General features: G+C 44.4%; 1 protein-coding gene across 2 annotated transcripts; it reads right to left on the minus strand.

Annotated features, from left to right (window-relative positions):
- Window positions 1-782: 782 nt before the first annotated feature.
- On the minus strand, window positions 783-21,844 carry RNF214 (ring finger protein 214). 2 transcript variants are annotated; one of them, XM_069741732.1, is made up of 15 exons: window positions 21,779-21,844; window positions 14,625-14,814; window positions 13,873-13,932; window positions 13,168-13,308; window positions 12,000-12,139; window positions 9,674-9,742; window positions 7,854-7,950; window positions 7,465-7,553; window positions 5,731-5,821; window positions 5,444-5,542; window positions 4,707-4,948; window positions 4,232-4,373; window positions 1,624-1,716; window positions 1,460-1,537; window positions 783-1,160 (listed from the first exon to the last, which is right to left on the minus strand). In XM_069741732.1, the coding sequence occupies exons 2-15, from the start codon at window positions 14,754-14,756 to the stop codon at window positions 1,095-1,097; spliced, it is 1,539 nt and encodes a 512-aa protein (XP_069597833.1). In that variant the 5' UTR covers window positions 14,757-14,814; window positions 21,779-21,844; the 3' UTR covers window positions 783-1,094. The 2 variants fall into 2 exon arrangements, with proteins under 2 accessions (XP_069597833.1, XP_069597834.1); XM_069741733.1 differs by lacking the exon at window positions 21,779-21,844 and adding an exon at window positions 21,640-21,778 and having other exon boundaries at window positions 14,625-14,813.
- Between the last annotated feature and the right edge of the window lie 2 nt (window positions 21,845-21,846).

Raw genomic sequence — 21,846 nt, forward strand, 5'->3', positions numbered from 1 at the left:
CAGGAGGGTGTATACTGCAGGGGAAGAGAGAACTTTCTTTGTATCACTTAGTGTCGCCTCCTAGTGGCAGCAGCAGCATACACCCATGGTCCTGTGTCCCCCAATGAGGCGAAGGAGAAAAATGACTGCGTTCACTTGCACTACTTCTATCAGTCATATGGCAGCAGTGTACCGGCAGCTGCTTATAGTCAGTGTAGATCCGATCTGCAGCGTCCATACAGTATGTCATCTGAGTGCATGCCGCTATATCCTGCCGCAGATGTCACCTCCAGAATCTGTATACTTATCCTAACAAATCAGCCCGCATCTCCTGGTACCGTGAGTGCAGATTCTACAGCCCTGCTACATGCATAGCCAGTATTGTGCAGGACACGCATCCATCAGCAGGGTTATAGCGTGTGCCCATAACGGTCTGCTGATGGAGCTGTGTGAGGGCTTGTTTTACTGCATGGCGAGCTGCACTTTTTATTAGTACTGTTTTTGAATGGTAAGTGCAATAGTACTGCCGCATATAGATAAAATGATGGTCTTCTACGTAGGACAGTCTTTGCAGGAGTACCAAGATGGCAGCTTTAAAAGGCTTAAAGCAGCCATGGGAACCAAGATAAGCGCCCAAAATGGCCCACCGCCGGTCAGAAATAGCAGCATTTGAGGAGTTAAACAGCAGAAATTGGAGCATTCCCATGAGCGGCAGATGCTGGCTGTATAACACAGCTGGACCCTCTCCTGAGCACGCTCAATACACCTGCAGAGTCTAATGTCAGATAAGGGTTAATACGCAATTTCCACAAAAAGAAGAAATAACTTTTATTATAAATTCTGCCACTTTCTTGTAGGTTTTCTAAGACTTTTTTAAAAATGCAGGAGAAATGGAGGAGGATCCTGCACCATCCAACCGCATGGAAGACAATCTGAGATCGGGATAGAAGGCGTTGTTAACATGGATTGATGGTTTAAGAAACAACTTTTTTGGATGAACTTAAGAGATGTTAAATTAATCCGCAAAGGTTTATTATGGAGATCTTTCTGACATGATAAAGGCACTGCGCTGCGCACCACATTCATACATCGATGGGCTCCAAATCCATATCTGGCTACCGATGGCTCGGGCAAAATGGGCAGGAACCATCATGGCTGCTTGATGACCAGGGTTTGGCACACTGCAAAAAAAAAAAAAAATTTTCTGTACAAATGATTATATATTTACTAGTGATAAGTGAACGTGCTGGGATAAGGTGTTATCTGAGCATGCTCGGGTGCTAACCGAGTGTCTTCGGCGTGCTCAAAAAATATGTTTAAGTCCCCGCGACTGACAGCCGCAACACATGCAGGGAACGTCTAACAAACAGACAATCCCTGCAGGTGTTGTGGCTGTTGAACAGCCGTGAGACATGCAGCCGTGGGGTCTCAAACGTATTTTGAGAGCACGCCGAAATAGGTAGAGCTGCCCGATATTTACCTCTCGGTGTATGGCATGGTTGCAGGATACAGGCTGCCGGTCATGTGGCTGTACAATCTTTTGGCATATGAAGCAAACCTTAAAAAAAATATTAAGTGACAATTGTATTACTATCCCCAGAGACCATAGAATGGCTTTACTTACAGAAAAATGCTTTAAGATACCTGTGGTCGCCCTGGATATCCTCCAAAACCTGAGGGAAGGAATGCAGGGGTTCTTTGTGCAGCTGGATACTGCGGTCTGCCATGGCTGATAGGCTGAAAAAACAGGACAGTGGGTAAAATATTGCAAAATGCAATGGATTAGCAAGTTAACCCTCTGCAGCGTAGCTTTTATCTAGCACACTATGTAAAGTAGCTTCTGTCTTCAAGAGCAACCGCTCCACTCCCTCCCTGCTTCTCTGGGAGCGGTTGGCTCCTGATGATTGTCAGTTTGGACCAGTGGCATGGTTGAGGCGGTGGCCAAAACTGCCCACTTTTCGATTCTGCTAGCAGAGGAAGCTTTACTTCTGCAGCATCGGCGGAGCTTGTAAGCGCGAGGAGAATGGCAATCACAAGAAGACAGGAGGCCCATCGGACCGGACCGCGCCCTGAGCGCATTGGGGACATATATACAGCATACTAGAATGCTGTATACTAGGGCGTACAGGTGATCTTCGTATGTTATATGGGAAAAATCTGGTGACCGGTTCCCTTTAATAACTGCTAACTTCCAAATTTGCTTGTTTTTACAAGTACTTAGAATTTTTTTTACACTTTTAATGAGACAAAAAAAATTACAGACATGACTGACTCCATGCGCTCGGATGGGCGCAGGAACTGCTTTCTATTTACATGCACTGGTATGGTCCGTAATTTGGACCAGGCTAGGACATGCTTAGATTTTTACAGTCAGACCCGAGGCCCATGTGGAATAGCTCAGACTACAATTTGTCTATTGCATGGCCAGAAATTATGTTTGTGCGAACATACCCCAAGGATGACTCTTCCCAGACTGCAGACCACCAGAAATACTGGACAAGCAGAGAAAGCTGTGAGATGTGAGATCAACAGAATCCCATGAGGACGTAGTTTGTCCATGATACAAACTCCGCAGAAGGCAGCAGCCTCCTCTATGTGTCTCCTCATGCCATAGAGCTACACAGCGTCTATTTGGTGGCGACCGTGCAATGTTGTCCCATTGAACTGAATGAAATATCCTGCTACCAACTAGATGGCACGATGTTAACAAGGAAGATGCTGCAGTGCTTGTCCGAGAGGTGGGAGTGCGGAGAGCCGGACTGCACCAATCTAATACGTAACAATCGGCCACCGATAATCTGAATCCCTTTACTTCTTTTAAATCACAGTCCAAAATTGTTCCTCAAATGCTCTAAAAAATGTGATGGTGCCATATAAAAAAAAAACAGCGCACAAAGATGTGGTCTATCAAAGCCCACTCTGAAGGGAGGAGGTCCCCCCCAACAAATCATTCCCTATCCCTGCGAGCCAGAAGGCCAAAGCGAGGGACTGGGACTAGAGGCTCCTATTTTTTTTGAAGCTCAGGGAAAGTGCAAATCGTATTCCTAGCATCCACCAAAGCTAAATTAAGAGCCAATCTAGATTGGCTCCTCTCCCAAGTGAGGGGAGCCAGGGGTTGTGAAGAGGTGACCCCAATACCTGCGTCCTTAGACCCTTCTTCAGGAAGGAACCTGTGGTGAAATTATATATATATAAACACACACATTATATATATATATATGTGTGTGTGTGTGTGTGTGTGTGTGTGTGTAGGGACATATGTCTAGGGTTATATGCGTGACTAGTGATAATGTAACATCTGTCCTGAAGGCAAGTCGCACCTAGGTGTTAATATGTACTTCCTTGGGACTAGTAGAAATTCTGTCTCCATCTCTCACCAGGGGGTCTAGCTAGGGCCAAGAAAAGCAACATTTGGCACCTTCTAGGTCTTGGAGGGGAGACGCTAATTGCGGCCTGAGGGAATGTATCCCTGAGAGCCTTCCAAAAGAGAAATTAATACATCCATTAGTAGAGCGGCCGTGGCCCAATCAAACAGACCGCAATTATTATATTAACCTGGGAGTCCGGTCTAGAAACCTGACCTCAGACCAAAGTTATAAATTTAGGCTGCAGACAGAGAGTTGTGTTCACATGTGAGGGCAGCCTGAGAAGCTGATGTGTTCCACCAACTCCATTCTTCCTTCCCTCAAGGAGCAGAAAGCAACTACCAGTTAGATAATTTCTGTAAGTTTTCTCCTGTTTATTTTGACACTGTTTTGCATAAGTTGTATGTCTTTTTATTATCATATTTTTATACCTTTTTCTTATTGTAAGCATTGAACCTTTTGCTATTAAAGTATAAAACTTTAACAAGTTGAACCTTGAATGTTCTAAAAGAATCCATAGCCTAAAGGTGTGCGAGCATTATGAGTGATAGACATATTTTTATTAGTATTATTGTTAGTTCCGGGACTCATCGCCCGTGTATTCGATGAGTGGTGGCAGTGCGTATGAGCAGGTGTGTGGCCTGGGTCGGTGTGTGATTTATGCTCCCATTACAGCATAGGACAGAGGTTGAATGCTGGACTGAGAGTGGGGAGGATAGATTAACCCTTGCAGGCACAACCCCAAGTCACGTGAGAGCAGGCACGTGACGAATAAGTGACACCACGGAGAAGGGATCCGTGACAGAACCCATAAGGGAACTGCATCCTGAGAAGTCCTTGACACAGGACACACGTGCAAACAGCAACAGCCATATGCCCCCTCCTACCATCACCGCTGGGTTTGCAGATTCTTTTAGTTGAAGCTTTTCCATGTGTGTTTCAACAAGCTGGAATAAGGCCTCCACCGTGAGGCCAGACAGGGTGCCACGTTTCTGCTTAATCTGCTGAAGGATATCAGTTAAGTGCCCCCTAAACAATAAGAGATCTCAGGTAAGTAAAAGTAAAGAAAATGCTAATCTACACGCAGATAATGATAAACCTAATGCTTCAACAGATAACGGCGGAGAAGACCCCGGTGGACCTATGTAGGCGGCACAAAATCCATCTTCCTACAGAGCGTTCATCTGTCAAGTTGCCATGGCTCGAGATCGAACTGAAGGATGTTAATAATAATAACGATTCAACATCTTAACAATGCAGTAATAACTAAAGGAAGATAATGGACGATAGCGGACGATAGCAGCAAATGAAGTAGCAAACATAAGGACGGCTGCATTGAGCCCCACTGTAGGGGTCACTTACTTGTCGTGTTGTGGGAATCTGGCTTGCAGCTTCTCAAGGATTTTGCTCAGCTTGTCTGCGCCGGCCGGACCTGGACTGTCAGAAGCACTGGGAGCTGAGGCCGTATTACCAGGGAAAGGTAATGTAGGAAAGGCCATTGGGTGGGAATGCTGGTACGGATGGGGAGTTTTTCCTTGGGGTCCCATATCTGCAGGTGGCATCTTAGTAGGGGCAAGAGCTATTCTGTGTAACATGAGGCTGGGCTGGAGACAAATAAGAGAAGTCAGTCATTGGATTTTATATCAATGCGATACTAAAAAAGGACGTACACAAGAAACGTGTAACAAATCAGGGAGGCTCTGAACACATTCCCAATGCTGGAATCCCTTTTAAAATGGTTCTCAATGTTCGGCATTTCAGCTGTTGTAAAACTACAACTCCCAGCATTTTTCTATACAGTTAAATAAAGAGTGTAAGGATGCATAATAGCCAGGCAGAGGTAAGAAAACTGTAAACGGGGGTCTGTGGTAACGTTAGCGGGCTCTTTTCCTTCTGTATGCGTTCATCCAAGTGCACAGAGCCTAACATAGCAAAATGGCTGCAAAAAGACAAATGTCCAGTTAGTCTAGTGCGTTATCCCACAGTGCTGATCTAAGGGGAAAAGAAACTTAACAGGGGAGATAAACTTCATTTATTCTGTGCTCACGTGCCCAATAAACTTCAGATGAGGTGGGACGGTGCGGAGTGAGGAGACTTACATCAGATGGCGGAGGAGTCAAATCTGGCGCCATTATGGAGGGCAAGCTGCTCAGTCTGGTGCCGTTCTTCACCTGTTTAATTTGCTTTTCAAATTGCTCCTTAAAGGAACAGAAATAAGAAATAATGAAGAATCTTGTTGCTTCCAGTATGTAGACGGCTGAATGGATGCCGTGTAATGGTTCATTTCCCCTTTTCGTGGCACTGTGGGAAACGATGGACATCTACGTCCAGTTCTGAAACATCATCTCCCGGCATTCACCAGTGATTGAGAGAAGTCATTGCCTACCTGCAGATTTGCCTTCATTTGCTGGATGCCGGCGAGCCTGGCCTCCCACCTCTGCTTCAGCGCAATCCACTCCAAATTAGGTGGCGCCACCCTGATAAGAGATTACATGTGTATATTGTATATATACGCCCACCTGACCATCAAAGCAAAGGTACCGAGTGATCGCGGGGTGCCATGATAGTCGAGGGTCTGCTGAAGACCCCCGTGCAGGTGATTATGATACGCCTATGAAAGCTAGCATTTAGCTGGCGTTCACAGGAGAACGTGATTTTATCTGATGCTCTGCTATGTATAGCCCCTTAGTGATGGAGCCAAATTTTTAAAATCTGACCAGTGTCACTTTATGTGGTAATAACTCTGCAACGCTTCAACAAATCCCAGTGATTTTGATATTGTTTTTTTGTGACACATTATACTTTATGATAATGGTAAATTTAGGTCAATGTGTTTTGTGTTTGTTTATAGAAAATATCAAAAATTTGAGAAAGATGTTAAAAAACTAGCAATTTTCAAAATTTGAATGATTATCCCTTTAATCCAGATAGTCATACCACAGAAAAACATTAATAAATAACATTTCCCACATGTTGGCTTTACATCAGCACTATTTGTAAAATGTTGTTTTATTTTGTTAGCATTTTAGGAGGTTTAAAAATGTAGCAGCAATTTTTCATTTTTTCAAGGAAATTTACAAAATTTATTTTTTTAGGACGTATCCATATTTGAAGTGCCCTTAGGGGTCTCATATATTGGGAAACCCCCAAACGTGATACCATTTTAAAAACAGCACCCCCTGACATATCGAAAACTGCTGCCAGGTAGTTTATTAACCCTTCAGGTGCTTTAGAGGAATTAATTCAAAGTGGTATGACAGAAATGAAAATGTGCATTTTTACCACCTAAATGCCTCTAACTTCTGAACAGGTTACAACAGCCATCAGATGCTAATGCTGCTATTTGGTCATGAATTGCCACGGCAAACATCAGGACCACAAAATCATGATCTGAGGGCACCAATTGGGATAAAGAGGAAGCCTCCACACTTTGTTAATCATATATAATGATGTAGTCACTATTTACAGCAGCATCTAAGGGGTTAAACAGATTTGGACGGTGCAAACACTGATCTTGGCTGATGCAGAAAGTTGTCAGCTATAGTGCACAGCCAACAGCTACTGGATTGTTACCTGTATGGGAATGCTATTCTCTAATATCTCAGGTCAGTTAAAAGATGTATTGGCTGTCATTAAGGGGATAGGACAAGCAATCAGACGATTGCACCTTCAAGTGCCCTAAGGTGACTGGTAGATACAGTAAAAAAATGTTTATAAAACATGAAAAAAAACCTAGTTCAAATCACCTCCTTTTGCTCCATTCAAAACAAAATGAAAAAAAAAAAGATTAAAAAAAAAAGCGCTACATTCAGAAATGTCCAATATATGAAAATATAAATAACCATAAATAAATAACAAAAAACAGAAATTGGCTGCAATGGGTTAAAAAAATACAACTTGTCCAGAAAAAAACAAAACACAAAGAACTCATATGACTATGATGACGAAAAATGAAAGTGATCGCTCTTGGAAGGAGGGGTGGAAAAAAAACAAAGCAGCAAAATGTAGAATTGGCAACAGGAGGAAGAGGTTGAGGGAAATCTCTGTCCTTGGTAACCTTCATATTAATTTATATAATGGGCGAGACTTGCCGCGTAGTTCACATATTCGCCTTCCATACCGGAGATAAGAGAGAGTGACTTCTGCCTCCTTTTCGGCCTCCTCTAATGAGATGAGTAATAAGTCTCTTCGACTCTCCAGCGACGAGACCTACGGCGGAGAGGAATACAACAGACATTTTACCCATCCCTATAGTAACGCAAGGACTTTACGTGGACCAAGGCATTAGAATATATATGTTTTTACAGAGGAGTAATCATGGGATTAGACGTTGATCTTTCTCCATGTCAATGTAAGGCTCAATACATGCTAGGGAGTGAGGGGAAGGAAGTTCCTGCACCTATAGTACTGGGAGAATGCTAATGAAAAGAAATCTCGTCCAATGAAAAGCAGTGGGTGGCAAGATACAGAGCTGAAGAGTCTAAGCCCGTATCCGACCCCTGGCCATACCTCAGCTCTTCTCATGTGCTCGATTTGCTCTGTTGCGCTTTGGTTCACTTCACTCTGCTTCTTCTTCAGGTCGGTCAGTTCAACTTCCCACTCTTTCCTGTGAAACACGAGTTCAATATTATTGTGAGGAACACCTTCTGAAATCTGATTTTCCTATTACAATGCATTAAGTTTGGACACACATTCACGCAATGGTTTTCCTTGTTCTTCGTGAAATGTGCACATTGTAGATTCAGACTGAAAGCAGCAAAACCACAAAGGAAGACATATGGAAATAAGAAGTAAAACACAAGTGAAATTATCCAGAATGTGTGTTTCACCTTAAATTCGTCATGTACCCCTCTTTTACTCCGATGACAGCTTTACACCCCCTTGATATTCTCTCCGCAGCTTCATCAGGTGGTCGCCATGAATTGCTTCCAATGGACAGGTCGCCTCAGCAATAGTTCACTTGTGGAATCGCCGGCCTTCAGGAACTGTTTGTGGCCTTGCGGTGTGGTTTGCAGAGGCAGTGTCGGTACACAGCTCTGTACAGTGCTGAGCCCCATGCCAGAGCTGTTCTATGTCAAGATATTGCAAGAACCACTCAATAAGAGATTCAACAGTCCATCATTACTGTAAGACATGGATGTCAGACAATCCAGAAAACTGATAGAACTTTGAAATCAGACAATCCAGAAAATTACTAGAATCTTGACAATCTGTAAAATTGCTAGAACCTTGAAGGCATCCTTAAGCGCAGTCATGAAAACCATCAATTGTCATGATGAAACTGGCGCTCTCATGTGGACCACCCAAGTAAAAAACAGACCAAGAATTACCTCTGCTGCAGAGGATAAGTTCATCAGCGTTCCCAGCATCTCAGATAACAGCCCTCAAATAATGAACAAATATCAAGTAGCAGACATATCCCAAAATCAACTGTCCAGAGGAGGCAGAGAAACAGGACTTTATGATCTAATGACTGCAATAAAGCCACAACTATGGACGGCAAACAAGAAAAAGAGACTTCTTTGGTCAAAACAACACAAGGACTGGACATTAAATCAGTGGAAATCTGTAGTGGTCTGAGAAATGAAAATTTGACATTTTCGGTACCAACCACTATGTGTTTTTGAGATGAAGAAAAGTTGAGTGGACGATTTCAACACGTGTGGTGCCAACTGCAAAGCATGGAGGGGAGATGTGATGATGTGGGGGCTGTACTGGTGAGACTTAACGATTTATGCCAAATTTATGGCACACTTACCAGCATGGCCACCACAGCGACCGCCAACCCATCTGGAATGAACTTGGTGAAACCATCACCATTGACCCAATACACCTCCAGGTGATGTGACCAAGGAGATGGAGGCTGCGTCAGATGACACGGCCTCCACCATCACCCGACCTCAACCCAACTGGGATGGTTTGGGATAAGCTAGATGCAGAGTGAAGGCAAAGCAGCCGAGAGGAGCTCAGAATCCCTGGGAACTCCTTCATGACTGCTGGAAGCCGTTACAGGTGCCGACCTGATGAAGCTGCTGGAAAGAACGCTACGGGACGCTGACATCAGAGTAACCCACTGAAGGTGATCCATACATTCTGGTTTGTGCCACGCACGTTTCTTCACTCCTTGTTTCCAAGTCTTCCTTGGTGGTTTTGCTGCCTTCAGTGTAAATCGACAATGTAAACATTCCAATAAGAATACCTTCAAGTGAAGAGGCGTCCAAACTTTTGATGAGTGCAGTAAGCTAAGGCCATGTGGGCAAACTAATACCACGCATGCAGAGAGACTGCAGCCGCTTTTGCATCGATCATGTACACTATCGATCGCTCACCTCTCCGCCGTTTGTTCGGCAAGTAAATTTGCGATTTTATTCTCAAGTTCTTTGTGCTCTTTCTCGAGGCTGCAAGAAATGAAACCTGTGAGAGGACGCGGCACCTTTACATTGTTAGATGCCGTAGTTACAGATTTTGCACAGACAGGTAAGTCTCCAAGACAGAACAGACCTGACGAGCCGCCCCCTCCATCAACATTACTATGTAGAATAATCTGTGAGCAGCACCGGTATAGATAAGAGGAGGCGATCAGGGGAAGATTCAGTACAGGAGTCTCACTTTAAGAGTCCAGTGGGCGGTCCGATTCCGCCGTACATCCATCTCTGTAGGGACACCGCACACTGGACTCCTGAGCCTAGCTATATATTCATTTGCCCAGCTTCTCCTTCTTTATAACATGCAGATGAGACTAAATAATAAAATGGTTGCTGATGTTTCACCAACTTTTCACAAATCAATAAGACCGCACCCCCGATCTTCTGTCTCTTCCCCACTATCCCATAGAATGTAAGTCCGCAAGGACAGGGTCCTCTCCCCTCTGAACCAGTCTGTCACTGTAAATTTGTTTACTGTAAACGATATCTATAACTCTGTACGTAACCCCTTTCTCATGTACAGCACCATGGAACTAATGGTGCTATATAAATAAATAATAATAAGAAAAGTCAACTTAAAAAATGTGTCACGTATCTTAGCAGTGAAATGCGCTTCTTTTGCCACTTGTAGGACTATTATTCTCCTCCCTTTGCCTCATGAAATCATCATCATCCACTCTGAAAACACACATATAGACCTGTGCTGCTGCTTTAACTGTTTTATCTCACTTTAGAGCTGGATTCCCATCTACACTGCTCAATCCTGATGTACAATGTCTTCCATGCTGCTGTTACTTCTGAACATGTGGTTATTCCTTATATATAGAGCAAAAAAAGGGGGAGAAGCCAGCGCAGCCTAAGGTTAAGACGCAATACATAAAGTGCAAATGCACATATTAATTTCTAACTGTATTATCAAAATGAGACATTTAGCAAACAATTGATCAATTCTTTGAGCCACCCCGCCTAAAAAATGTGTCACGTATCTTAGCAGTGAAATGCGCTTCTTTTGCCACTTGTAGGACTATTATTCTCCTCCCTTTGCCTCATGAAATCATCATCATCCACTCTGAAAACACACATATAGACCTGTGCTGCTGCTTTAACTGTTTTATCTCACTTTAGAGCTGGATTCCCATCTACACTGCTCAATCCTGCTGTACAATGTCTTCCATGCTGCTGTTACTTCTGAACATGTGGTTATTCCTTATATATACACACAGACAAGTACATCTCATGACCTGTTTATTTCACCCCAGAGCAGGTATCGCAGCTACACTACTCAGTAGCATTAAATAAAGTGTTCCATGTTGCTGCTTTTTCCAAACATATGTTAGGTAGAGACAGGAGAGGAGAAATTCCTTGTGTATGTGTGTGATGTGCATGGGGGGGTAGTCATAGCTTCTAGTCTACACCCACTAGGTCAGAGACAACAGCAAATTAGAAAGAGAGCCTGTAGAGGAGAGAACTGGTGAAAAATTCAGGATACAAGTCATAATCACCAGTAATAGTGTATACATGATAACTTATACTAAACGGTCACCTGAAACAACAGGCTTATATAAAGGCTTCAGATAATTTGCACTACTTCTGAGACTGAACTGAAGGTGAGTGCACTAGAGAAGAAGCTGATCAGGGCCTACATGGCTTCTATAGAGTCGACTCAGTTGTTACTGATACAAGTCTATGCCCGGAGCATGAGCTCGTCTTTTTTTCTGTGCTGTATGTAAGGGTGCTTTCACACTGCATCCTGTGTTACCATTGGGGCATACATCCGAAATCCCAAGCAAAATGGGGTCCGGCCACATACGCCAATGAGGCCATAGACTATAATGGTGACAACAGAGCAAACGTAGAGCATATTCTCTCTGCCATCACAATTACAGTCTATGGCCCCGTTGGCGCATGCGGGGACACAGAAATCAATGTGAAAGCACCCTCAGTATCCGTACCACTGCTGTCCAACCAAACTGCGTGCATACGCAGCGACAGTGACTATGACTTAACGGGTGATGTAATGAACAGTAGTCACACATCAAATGAAAAGAGGCTACAAGAACCGGAGAGGAGAAAAATTGTAGCTATAAATGTACTCAAAAGTTTTTAAATTTGTATATTTATTCTATTCAACAGATTATGGCCTGTGTGGAAGTGTCCAGACAAACCCTTATGGAAAACATGTGATATTCAGCCTTTTATTTACTTTTGTAACTCCTAGAGATGACAATACCTGTCATTCTTCCTTTGCAGTTTCAGCAGATCAGTGCCCAGATCCTGCTCCTTCTGGACGTGTTCCCGTCGCTCTTTCTCGATTTTCTTTCTAGTCTCTTGTTTCTTAGTTACCAGATCTTCAATGTGCTTTAGATATTTCTAACAGGCAACAAAGATTTAGTAAGTGTCTGCAAAAGACTCTCTAATCTCAGCAACAAAGAAATTTCCGGCCGGCCGTAAAGCAGAGCACAGCGGTGACGTCACTGCTCTGCTTTACGGCCGGCGCTTACACAGTGCAGGGAAGCTGACGCCGGGGGACGTGACAGACATCGAAATGTGAGTATGTAGTGTTTTTTTTTTTTTTACTTTTACAATGGTAACCAGGGTAAATATCGGGTTACTAAGCACGGCCCTGCACTTAGTAACCCGATGTTTACCCTGGTTACCCGGGGACTTCGGCATCGTTGGTCGCTGGAGAGCTGTCTGTGTGACAGCTCCCCAGCGACCACACAACGACTTACCAACGATCACGGCCAGGTCGTATCGCTGGTCGTGATCGTTGGTAAATCGTTTAGTTTAACGGTACCTTTAAACACAAGCTTCGTCTGCAATCACAGCATTACTATGGCAAAAGGATATTGAAGGGGATGCAGAAGACGTTATTTCTGTTGAGCAATGAAAGGCATAGCAGATAAAGAAAATAAGATTGTGGAATTGAATTGTATGTTTGGGTTTTTATGCATTGCCATGAACCCCCCACGCCAAGAGAAAAAAAAATCAAAGAAGTTATCCAGGGCATTGATATTGATTACCTATCTTTATATGGGTGCTGGACCACACCGATCACCTATCAGCACGTCTCAGGGCTGCTAGAAACCAATGCCTTGTGTCGGGCCCCCACTGACAACCTATCCTAAAATATAGGTCATCAATATCATGTACCTGGACACCCCTTTAAATAATAATTTAAAAATATATCAGTAATGTTGGATCGCAAGGGTCTGATTTCCAGTTTGCCTTTGTTTTTACAGACACAGCTCGGAAGTGTGGTGGTCTTCCTTACCACTCTGGGGGCAGTTTTTTTCTGGGTACAATTGAAAAATCTCACAACCATCGTCATTAGAAGACTTTGACGATTAGCTTCCAGCCTGCACTGTCTAGGACATCCCTTTTCGGTCCCTTGATACCTTCCATCTCTGTGTCTCTTCCTCGGCTTGCTGTCGTTGTTGTTTTATCTTCACCTGCAGCTGTTTCTCGGCCTGGGTCTGTCTGTCCAGCACGACCTGGTACGTCTCTGTCAGTTGTTCTCCGCGGCCCACAAGCAGCTTCTGCAGGAATATTGTGAAGCATTAATGGTGGTTTTCCAGGACATTATTACTGAAGACTTATCTTTAGTATAGGCCATCAATACCAGATCTGTTGTGTATGTTATGGGGGGCTCTCTCCTATTTGCTTGGGAAGGAGCAGACATTACTAATCACAACCATAATACAATCTATGGAGCAAGCCCTTTAATCAGTTCGTCTGACCCCTGCAGCTCCGACACCGAAGAAATAATTTTAGGCATAAGAGACCTGAAACACAGTAGATGGCTGTCAGCCGCTATCGCCTCCATGCTCAGGAGCGCTCGCTTAGCCGAGAGCGTCTGTTTTCTCTACAAGAGCGCAGCTGTCACACTCCTCTGGCGGCAGCGAATAAAATTATGGGCAGTCCGAAATCAGACACACCAGATTCTTATCTCCCCCGACATAACCTACTGAGGATCCCCATACATATTAGACTGCAGAAATTGGTTGACGTTAGACTAACATGTATGGGGGCCTTAAGTCATCAAACCCCCTAAACTGTATTTCATCTAAACTGTACATCTTCACAGACAAATCTTCACTCACCAGGAGCTTCTCTGTGTCCGTGTCTGTGATGGTTTCTGCATCTCGCTTCTCGTTTTCGGTCTACAGGGATTGAGCAGAATAAAACTCAGATACTAGTAGTAGAGCGTGTGGACATCTAGACAAAACGTACAGGATATAGGACAAAGGAAAATAAATGAAAGTGTTTGTGAGCAGTCATGTCTACCCCTACTCTGCCAATGCAAAGAGCGGCTCTGACACTGGAGGACGTCACATAAGCAGGTTATACGGCGGCTCGTTATATTCTAAGCCTTATGTGATGCTGCAGACGTATTCCTGGAAACCTATGTGAACAAGCCTGCCATGCTTGTCTAAGCCAAGATCAAATGATCCCCTTATGAGCACATATTGCTCCAGTATTAAGGAAGCAAGTCCCAGTCAGACCGCAGGAATAAGGAACCACACCGATAGCTGCATAGATTCTCCGCATACTAGCAGGGACTGATGACTAGAATTCTAAATCGTGATATCATAGAGAGTTGAGCAAAAAAAATTACGCTGCCCCGTTCATTAGTGGTTCGGCCCTCCATGGCAGCTGGACCAGAGCAGCCATCACTTGGGAGCCCAACATACCTGGCATCACCTACGTTACTGTCCACTGCAATTTTGTAATGAGGGCATCGCAATACTTTTTCATGTAGGACTGCAAAATTTAATTTAGTGTTTGACACAGGGGTTGAATTGCAGCACGGTGGCTCAGTGGTTAGCACTAAATACGGAGGCTCAGATCTCACCTGCACCGCGATGCACGTAGTGTGGAGCCCACCGGAGTCACATAAGCCACTTTGCAGGGTGCAGTCGTCTCCCTCGACGTTGATCCGTCCTCCTTCTGACATGTCTCCAGGCCTGAGGTCTGCAGACGGCATGTCACCCGCAGAACGGCTCTCTTCTAGATCATCCACGCTGCCCGATAGTTACCACCCCCTAGAAGAAGACGGAGTGATTAGTGCTGTGTGTACGGTGCGGGCTCAGGAGCGGCCCCTCAGGAGCTGCTGTCAATCATGGAAGCCGCATGTAAAAAAAAATGGAATTGGAGCAATGTATCGTTTCCAAGTTACCCCCAAAAAATAATGGCGGGTACCGATGCTGCGGTGGTGGGATTACACAAGGCGCCTGTGTCTGGGCTTCATAGGAAAGAGGCCTGCAGGGCTTTGTACAAGTGAGCACGATTATATATATATATATATATATATATATATATATATATATATATATATATATATATATATATATATATATATATATATATATATATACAGCACAGACCAAAAGTTTGGACACACCTTCTCATTTAACCCCTTCCCGACCCATGACGCCACGTAGGCGTCATGAAAGTCGGTGCCATTCCGACCCATGACGCCTATGCGGCGTCATGGAAAGATTGCGTCCCTGCAGATCGGGTGAAAGGGTTAACTCCCATTTCACCCGATCTGCAGGGACAGGGGGAGTGGTAGTTTAGCCCAGGGGGGGTGGCTTCACCCCCTCGTGGCTACGATCGCTCTGATTGGCTGTTGAAAGTGAAACTGCCAATCAGAGCGATTTGTAATATTTCACCCATTATAACGGGTGAAATATTACAATCCAGCCATGGCCGATGCTGAAATATCATCGGCCATGGCTGGAAATACTAGTGTGCCCCCACCCCACCCCTCCGATCGCCCCCCCACCCCCCCGATCTGGCCGGTACACTGCTCCGGCTCCCCTCCGTCCAGTGCTCCGCTCCCCCCCGTGCTCGTGCCCGCTCCCCCCGTGCTCCAATCACCCCCCCGTGCTCCAATCACCCCCCCTGCACTCCGATCCACCCCCCCCGGTGCTCCGTTCCACCCCCCCGTGCTCCATTCCAGCCCCCCCGTGCTCCGTTCCACGCCCCCCGCGCTCCGTTCCACCCCTCCCGCGCTCCGATTCCCCCCCCGTGCTCCGATCCCCCCCCCCGTGGTCCCCCCCCACCCTATCATACTTACCGATCCAGCCGTGGTCCCGTCCGTCTTCTCCCGGGCGCCGCCATCTTCCAAAATGGCGGGCGCATGCGCAGTGCGCCCGCCGAATCTGCCGGCCGGCAGATTCGTTCCAAAGTGCATTTTGATCACTGAGATATAATCTATCTCAGTGATCAAAATAAAAAAAATAATAAATGACCCCCCCCCCCCTTTGTCACCCCCATAGGTAGGGACAATAAAAAAATAAAGAAATTTTTTTTTTTCCACTGTTAGAATAGGGTTAGGGTTAGGGGTAGGGTTAGGGGTAGGGTTAGGGTTAGGGTTAGGGGTAGGGTTAGGGTTAGGGGTAGGGTTAGGGGTAGGGTTAGGGTTAGGGCTAGGGTTAGGGTTAGGAATGTGCACACGTATTCTGGTCCTCTGCGGATTTTTCCGCTGCGGATTTGATAAATCCGCAGTGCTAAACCGCTGCGGATTTATGGCGGATTTACCGCGTTTTTTTCTGCGCATTTCACTGCGGTTTTACAATTGCGATTTTCTATTGGAGCAGTTGTAAAACCGCTGCGGAATCCGCACAAAGAAGTGACATGCTGCGGAATGTAAACCGCTGCGTTTCCGTGCAGTTTTTCCGCAGCATGTGTACAGCGATTTTTGTTTCCCATAGGTTTACATTGAACTGTAAACTCATGGGAAACTGCTGCGGATCCGCAGCGTTTTCCGCAGCGTGTGCACATACCTTTAGAATTAGGCTATGTGCACACGGTGCGGATTTGGCTGCGGATTCGCAGCAGTGTTCCATCAGGTTTACAGTACCATGTAAACATATGAAAAACCAAATCCGCTGTGCCCATGGTGCGGAAAATACCGCGCGGGAACGCTGCGTTGTATTTTCCGCAGCATGTCAATTCTTTGTGCGGATTCCGCAGCGTTTTACACCTGTTCCTCAATAGGAATCCGCAGGTGAAATCCGCACAAAAAACACTGGAAATCCACGGTAAATCCACAGGTAAAACGCAGTGCCTTTTACCCGCAGATTTTTCAAAAATGGTGCGGAAATATCTCACACGAATCCGCAACGTGGGCACATAGCCTTAGGGTTAGGGTTGGAATTAGGGTTGTGGTTAGGGTTAGGGGTGTGTTGGGGTTAGTGTTGTGGTTAGGGGTGTGTTGGGGTTAGGGTTGTGATTAGGATTATGGCTACAGTTGGGATTAGGGTTAGGGGTGTGTTGGGGTTAGTGTTGGAGGTAGAATTGAGGGGTTACCACTGTTTAGGCACATCAGGGGTCTCCAAACGCAACATGTCGCCACCATTGATTCCAGCCAATCTCGTATTCAAAAAGTCAAATGGTGCTCCCTCACTTCCGAGCCCTGACGTGTGCCCAAACAGTGGTTTACCCCCACATATGGGGTACCAGCATACTCAGGACAAACTGCGCAACAATTACTGGGGTCCAATTTCTCCTGTTACCCTTGTGAATCTAAAAAAATGCTTGCTAAAACATAATTTTTGAGGAAAGAAAAATGATTTTTTATTTTCACGGCTCTGCGTTGTAAACGTCTGTGAAGCACTTGGGGGTTCAAAGTGCTCACCACATATCTAGATAAGTTCCTTGGGGGGTCTAGTTTCTAAAATGGGGTCACTTGTGGGGGGTTTCTACTGTTTAGGCACACCAGGGGCTCTGCAAACGCAACGTGACACCCGCAGACCATTCCATCAAAGTCTGCATTTCAAAAGTCACTACTTCCCTTCTAAGCCCCGACGTGTGCCCAAACAGTGGTTTACCCCCACATATGGGGTATCAGCGTACTCAGGAGAAACTGGACAACAACTTTTGGGGTCCAATTTCTCCTGTAACCCTTGGGAAAATAAAAAATTCTGGGCTAAATAATTATTTTTGAGGAAAGAAAACGTATTTATTATTTTCACGGCTCTGCATTATAAACTTCTATGAAGCACTTGGGGGTTCAAAGTGCTCACCACACATCTAGATAAGTTCCTTTCAGGGTCTAGTTTCCAAAATGGGGTCACTTGTGGGGGGTTTCTACTGTTTAGGCACATCAGGGGCTCTGCAAACGCAACGTGACGCCCGCAGAGCATTCCATCAAAGTCTGCATTTCAAAACGTCACTACTTCAATTCCAAGCCCCGGCATGTGCCCAAACAGTAGTTTACCCCCACATATGGGGTATCACCGTACTCAGGAGAAACTGGACAACAAATATTGGGGTCAAATTTCTCCTGTTACCCTTGGGAAAATTAAAAAATTCTGGGCTAAATAATTATTTTTGAGGAAAGAAAACGTATTTATTATTTTCACGGCTCTGCATTATAAACTTCTATGAAGCACTTGGGGGTTCAAAGTGCTCACCACACATCTAGATAAGTTCCTTTGGGGGTCTAGTTTCCAAAATGGGGTCACTTGTGGGGGGTTTCTACTGTTAAGCCACATCAGGGGCTCTGCAAACGCAACGTGACGCCCACAGAGCATTCCATCAAAGTCTGCATTTCAAAACGTCACTACTTCACTTCCGAGCCCCGGCATGTGCCCAAACAGTGATTTACCCCCACATATGGGGTATCAGCGTACTCAGGAGAAACTGGACAACAACTTTTGGGGTCAAATTTCTCCTGTTACCCTTGGGAAAATAAAAAATTGCAGGCTAAAAGATCATTTTTGAGAAAATAATTTTTTTTTTTATTTTCATGGCTCTGCGTTATAAACTTCTGTGAAGCACTTGGGGGTTCAAAGTCCTCACCACACATCTAGATTAGTTCCTTTGGGGGTCTAGTTTCTAAAATGGTGTCATTTCTGGGGGATCTCCAATGTTTAGGCACACAGGGGCTCTCCAAACGTGACATGGTGTCCGCTAATGATTGGAGCTAATTTTCCATTTAAAAAGCCAAATGGCGTGCCATCCCTTCCGAGCCCTGCCGTGCGCCCAAACAGTGGTTTACCCCCACATATGGGGTATCAGCGTACTCAGGACAAACTGGACAACAATATTTGGGGTCCAATTTCTCCTATTATCCTTGGCAAAATAGGAAATTCCAGGCTAAAAAATCATTTTTGAGGAAAGAAAAATTATTTTTTATTTTCATGGCTCTGCGTTATAAACTTCTGTGAAGCACCTGGGGGTTTAAAGTGCTCAATATGCATCTAGATAAGTTCCTTGGGGGGTCTAGTTTCCAAAATGGGGTCACTTGTGGGGGAGCTCCAATGTTTAGGCACACAGGGGCTCTCCAAACGCAACATGGTGTCCGCTAACAATTGGAGCTAATTTTCCATTCAAAAAGTCAAATGGCACGCCTTCTCTTCCGAGCCCTGCCGAGTGCCCAAACAGTGGTTTACCCCCACATATGAGGTATCGGCGTACTCGGGAGAAATTGCCCAACAAATTTTATGATCCATTTTATCCTACTGCCCATGTGAAAATGAGAAAATTGAGGCGAAAAGAATTTTTTTGTGAAAAAAAATTACTTTTTCATTTTTACAGATCAATTTGTGAAGCACCTGAGGGTTTAAAGTGCTCACTAGGCATCTAAATTAGTTCCTTGGGGGGTCTAGTTTCCAAAATGGGGTCACTTGTGGGGGAGCGCCAATGTTTAGGCACACAGGAGCTATCCAAACGCGACATGGTGTCCGCTAACGATGGAAATAATTTTTCATTCAAAAAGTCAAATGGCGCTCCTTCCCTTCCGAGCCTTACCATGTGCCCAAACAGTGGTTTACCTCCACATGTGAGGTATTGGTGTACTCAGGAGAAATTGCCCAACACATTTTAGGATCCATTTTATCCTGTTGCCCATGTGAAAATGAAAAAATTGAGGCTAAAAGAATTTTTTTGTGAAAAAAAAGTACTTTTTCATTTTTACGGATCAATTTGTGAAGCACCTGGGGGTTCAAAGTGCTCACTATGCATCTAGATAAGTTCCTTGGGGCGTCTAGTTTCCAAAATGGGGTCACTTGTGGGGGAGCTCCAATTTTTAGGCACACGGGGGCTCTCCAAACGTGACATGGTGTCCGCTAAAGAGTGGAGCCAATTTTTGATTCAAAAAGTCAAATGGCGCTCCTTCCCTTCCAAGCCCTGCCGTGCGCCAAAACAGTGGTTTACCCCCACATATGAGGTATCAGCGTACTCAGGACAAATTGGACAACAACGTTCGTGGTTCAGTTTCTCCTTTTACCATTGGGAAAATAAAAAAATTGTTGCTAAAAGATAATTTTTGTGACTAAAAAGTTAAATGTTCATTTTTTCCTTCCATGTTGCTTCTGCTGCTGTGAAGCACCTGAAGGGTTAATAAACTTCTTGAATGTGGTTTTGAGTACCTTGAGGGGTGCAGTTTTTAGAATGGTGTCACTTTTGGGTATTTTCAGCCATATAGACCCCTCAAACTGACTTCAAATGTGAGGTGGTCCCTAAAAAAAATGGTTTTGTAAATTTCGTTGTAAAAATGACAAATCGCTGGTCGAATTTTAACCCTTATAACTTCCTAACAAAAAAAAATTTTGTTTCCAAAATTGTGCTGATGTAAAGTAAACATGTGGGAAATGTTATTTATTAACTATTTTGTGTCACATATCTCTCTGGTTTAACAGAATAAAAATTCAAAATGTGAAAATTGCGAAATTTTCAAAATTTTCGCCAAATTTCCGTGTTTATCACAAATAAATGCAGAATTTATTGACCTAAATTTACCACTAACATGAAGCCCAATATGTCACGAAAAAACAATCTCAGAACCGCTAGGATCCGTTGAAGCGTTCCTGAGTTATTACCTCATAAAGGGACACTGGTCAGAATTGCAAAAAACGGCAAGGTCTTTAAGGTCAAAATAGGCTGGGTCTTGAAGGGGTTAAAGATTTTTCTGTATTTTCATGACTAAGAAAATTGTACATTCACACTGAAGGCATCAAAACTATGAATTAACACATGTGGAAAATTATATACTTAACAAAAAAGTGTGAAACAACTGAAATTATGTCTTATATTCTAGGTTCTTCAAAGTAGCCACCTTTTGCTTTGATGACTGGCGTACCCCCCCCATCACTCTCCTTCTTGGTCAAATAGCCCTTACACAGCCTGGAGGTGTGCTTGGGGTCATTGTCCTGTTGAAAAATAAATGATGGTCCAACTAAACGCAAACCGGATGGAATAGCATGCCGCTGCAAGATGCTGTGGTAGCAATGCTGGTTCCGTATGCCGTCAATATTGAATAAATCCCAACAGTGTCACCAGCAAAGCCCCCCCCACACCATCACACCTCCTCCACAGTCACCAGACCTGAACCCAATCGAGATGGTTTGGGGCGAGCTGGACCGCAGAGTGAAGGCAAAAGGGCCAACAAGTGCTAAGCATCTCTGGGAACTCCTTCAAGATTGTTGGAAAACCATTCCCGGTGAATACCTCTTGAAGCTAATCAAGAGAATGCCAAGAGTGTGCAAAGCAGTCATCAAAGCAAAAGGTGGCCACTTTGAAGAACCTAGAATATAAGACACATTTTCAGTTGTTTCACACTTTTTTGTTAAGTATATAATTCCACATGTGTTAATTCATAGTATTGATGCCTTCAGTGTGAATGTACAATTTTCATAGTCATGAAAATACAAGAAAAATCTTTAAATGAGAAGGTGTGTCCAAACTTTTGCTCTGTACTGTAAATATATACCCATATACAGACACATTATATATATATATATACATAACCAAAATAACAGTGAGGAGGAGAAGAAAGGAGACTGGAATAAGTGATTTTCCTGATGTATGGAATGAGGTTCGCTTTACGGTAAGTTAGGCCTGCAAAAAACAACAACTTTCCTCCATGCTTTATACTTCCACTCTGCTCTATACTCAGTGGTCCGCAGAAGAGCCGCTGATAAGGACAGCAGCCCCGCCGTCTGTCGCCTCCTCGCAGCCTCCCCCGTTCCTTCCGGTAACCGCCGATGCTCACGTTACCTTAGAAAACGCTGACAACTGTTTACTTCCGGTCTTCCTGCTACACGTAGTCACGCCCACCGGAAGTG

The sequence above is a fragment of the Ranitomeya imitator genome, chromosome 10 (genome assembly GCF_032444005.1).
Source record: "Ranitomeya imitator isolate aRanImi1 chromosome 10, aRanImi1.pri, whole genome shotgun sequence".
Lineage (NCBI taxonomy): Eukaryota > Metazoa > Chordata > Amphibia > Anura > Dendrobatidae > Ranitomeya > Ranitomeya imitator.

Coding starts and splice junctions, on each gene's coding strand:
- RNF214 (XM_069741732.1), bottom strand. CDS start 14,756: ATGCCGTCTGCAGACCTCAGGCCTGGAGACATGTCAGAAGGAGGACGG. Junction 7,554..7,853: donor AGCACATGAGAAGAGCTGAG/GTATGGCCAGGG, acceptor TCTCCGCCGTAG/GTCTCGTCGCTGGAGAGTCG. Junction 1,161..1,459: donor ACCATGCCATACACCGAGAG/GTAAATATCGGG, acceptor TTTTTTTTGCAG/TGTGCCAAACCCTGGTCATC.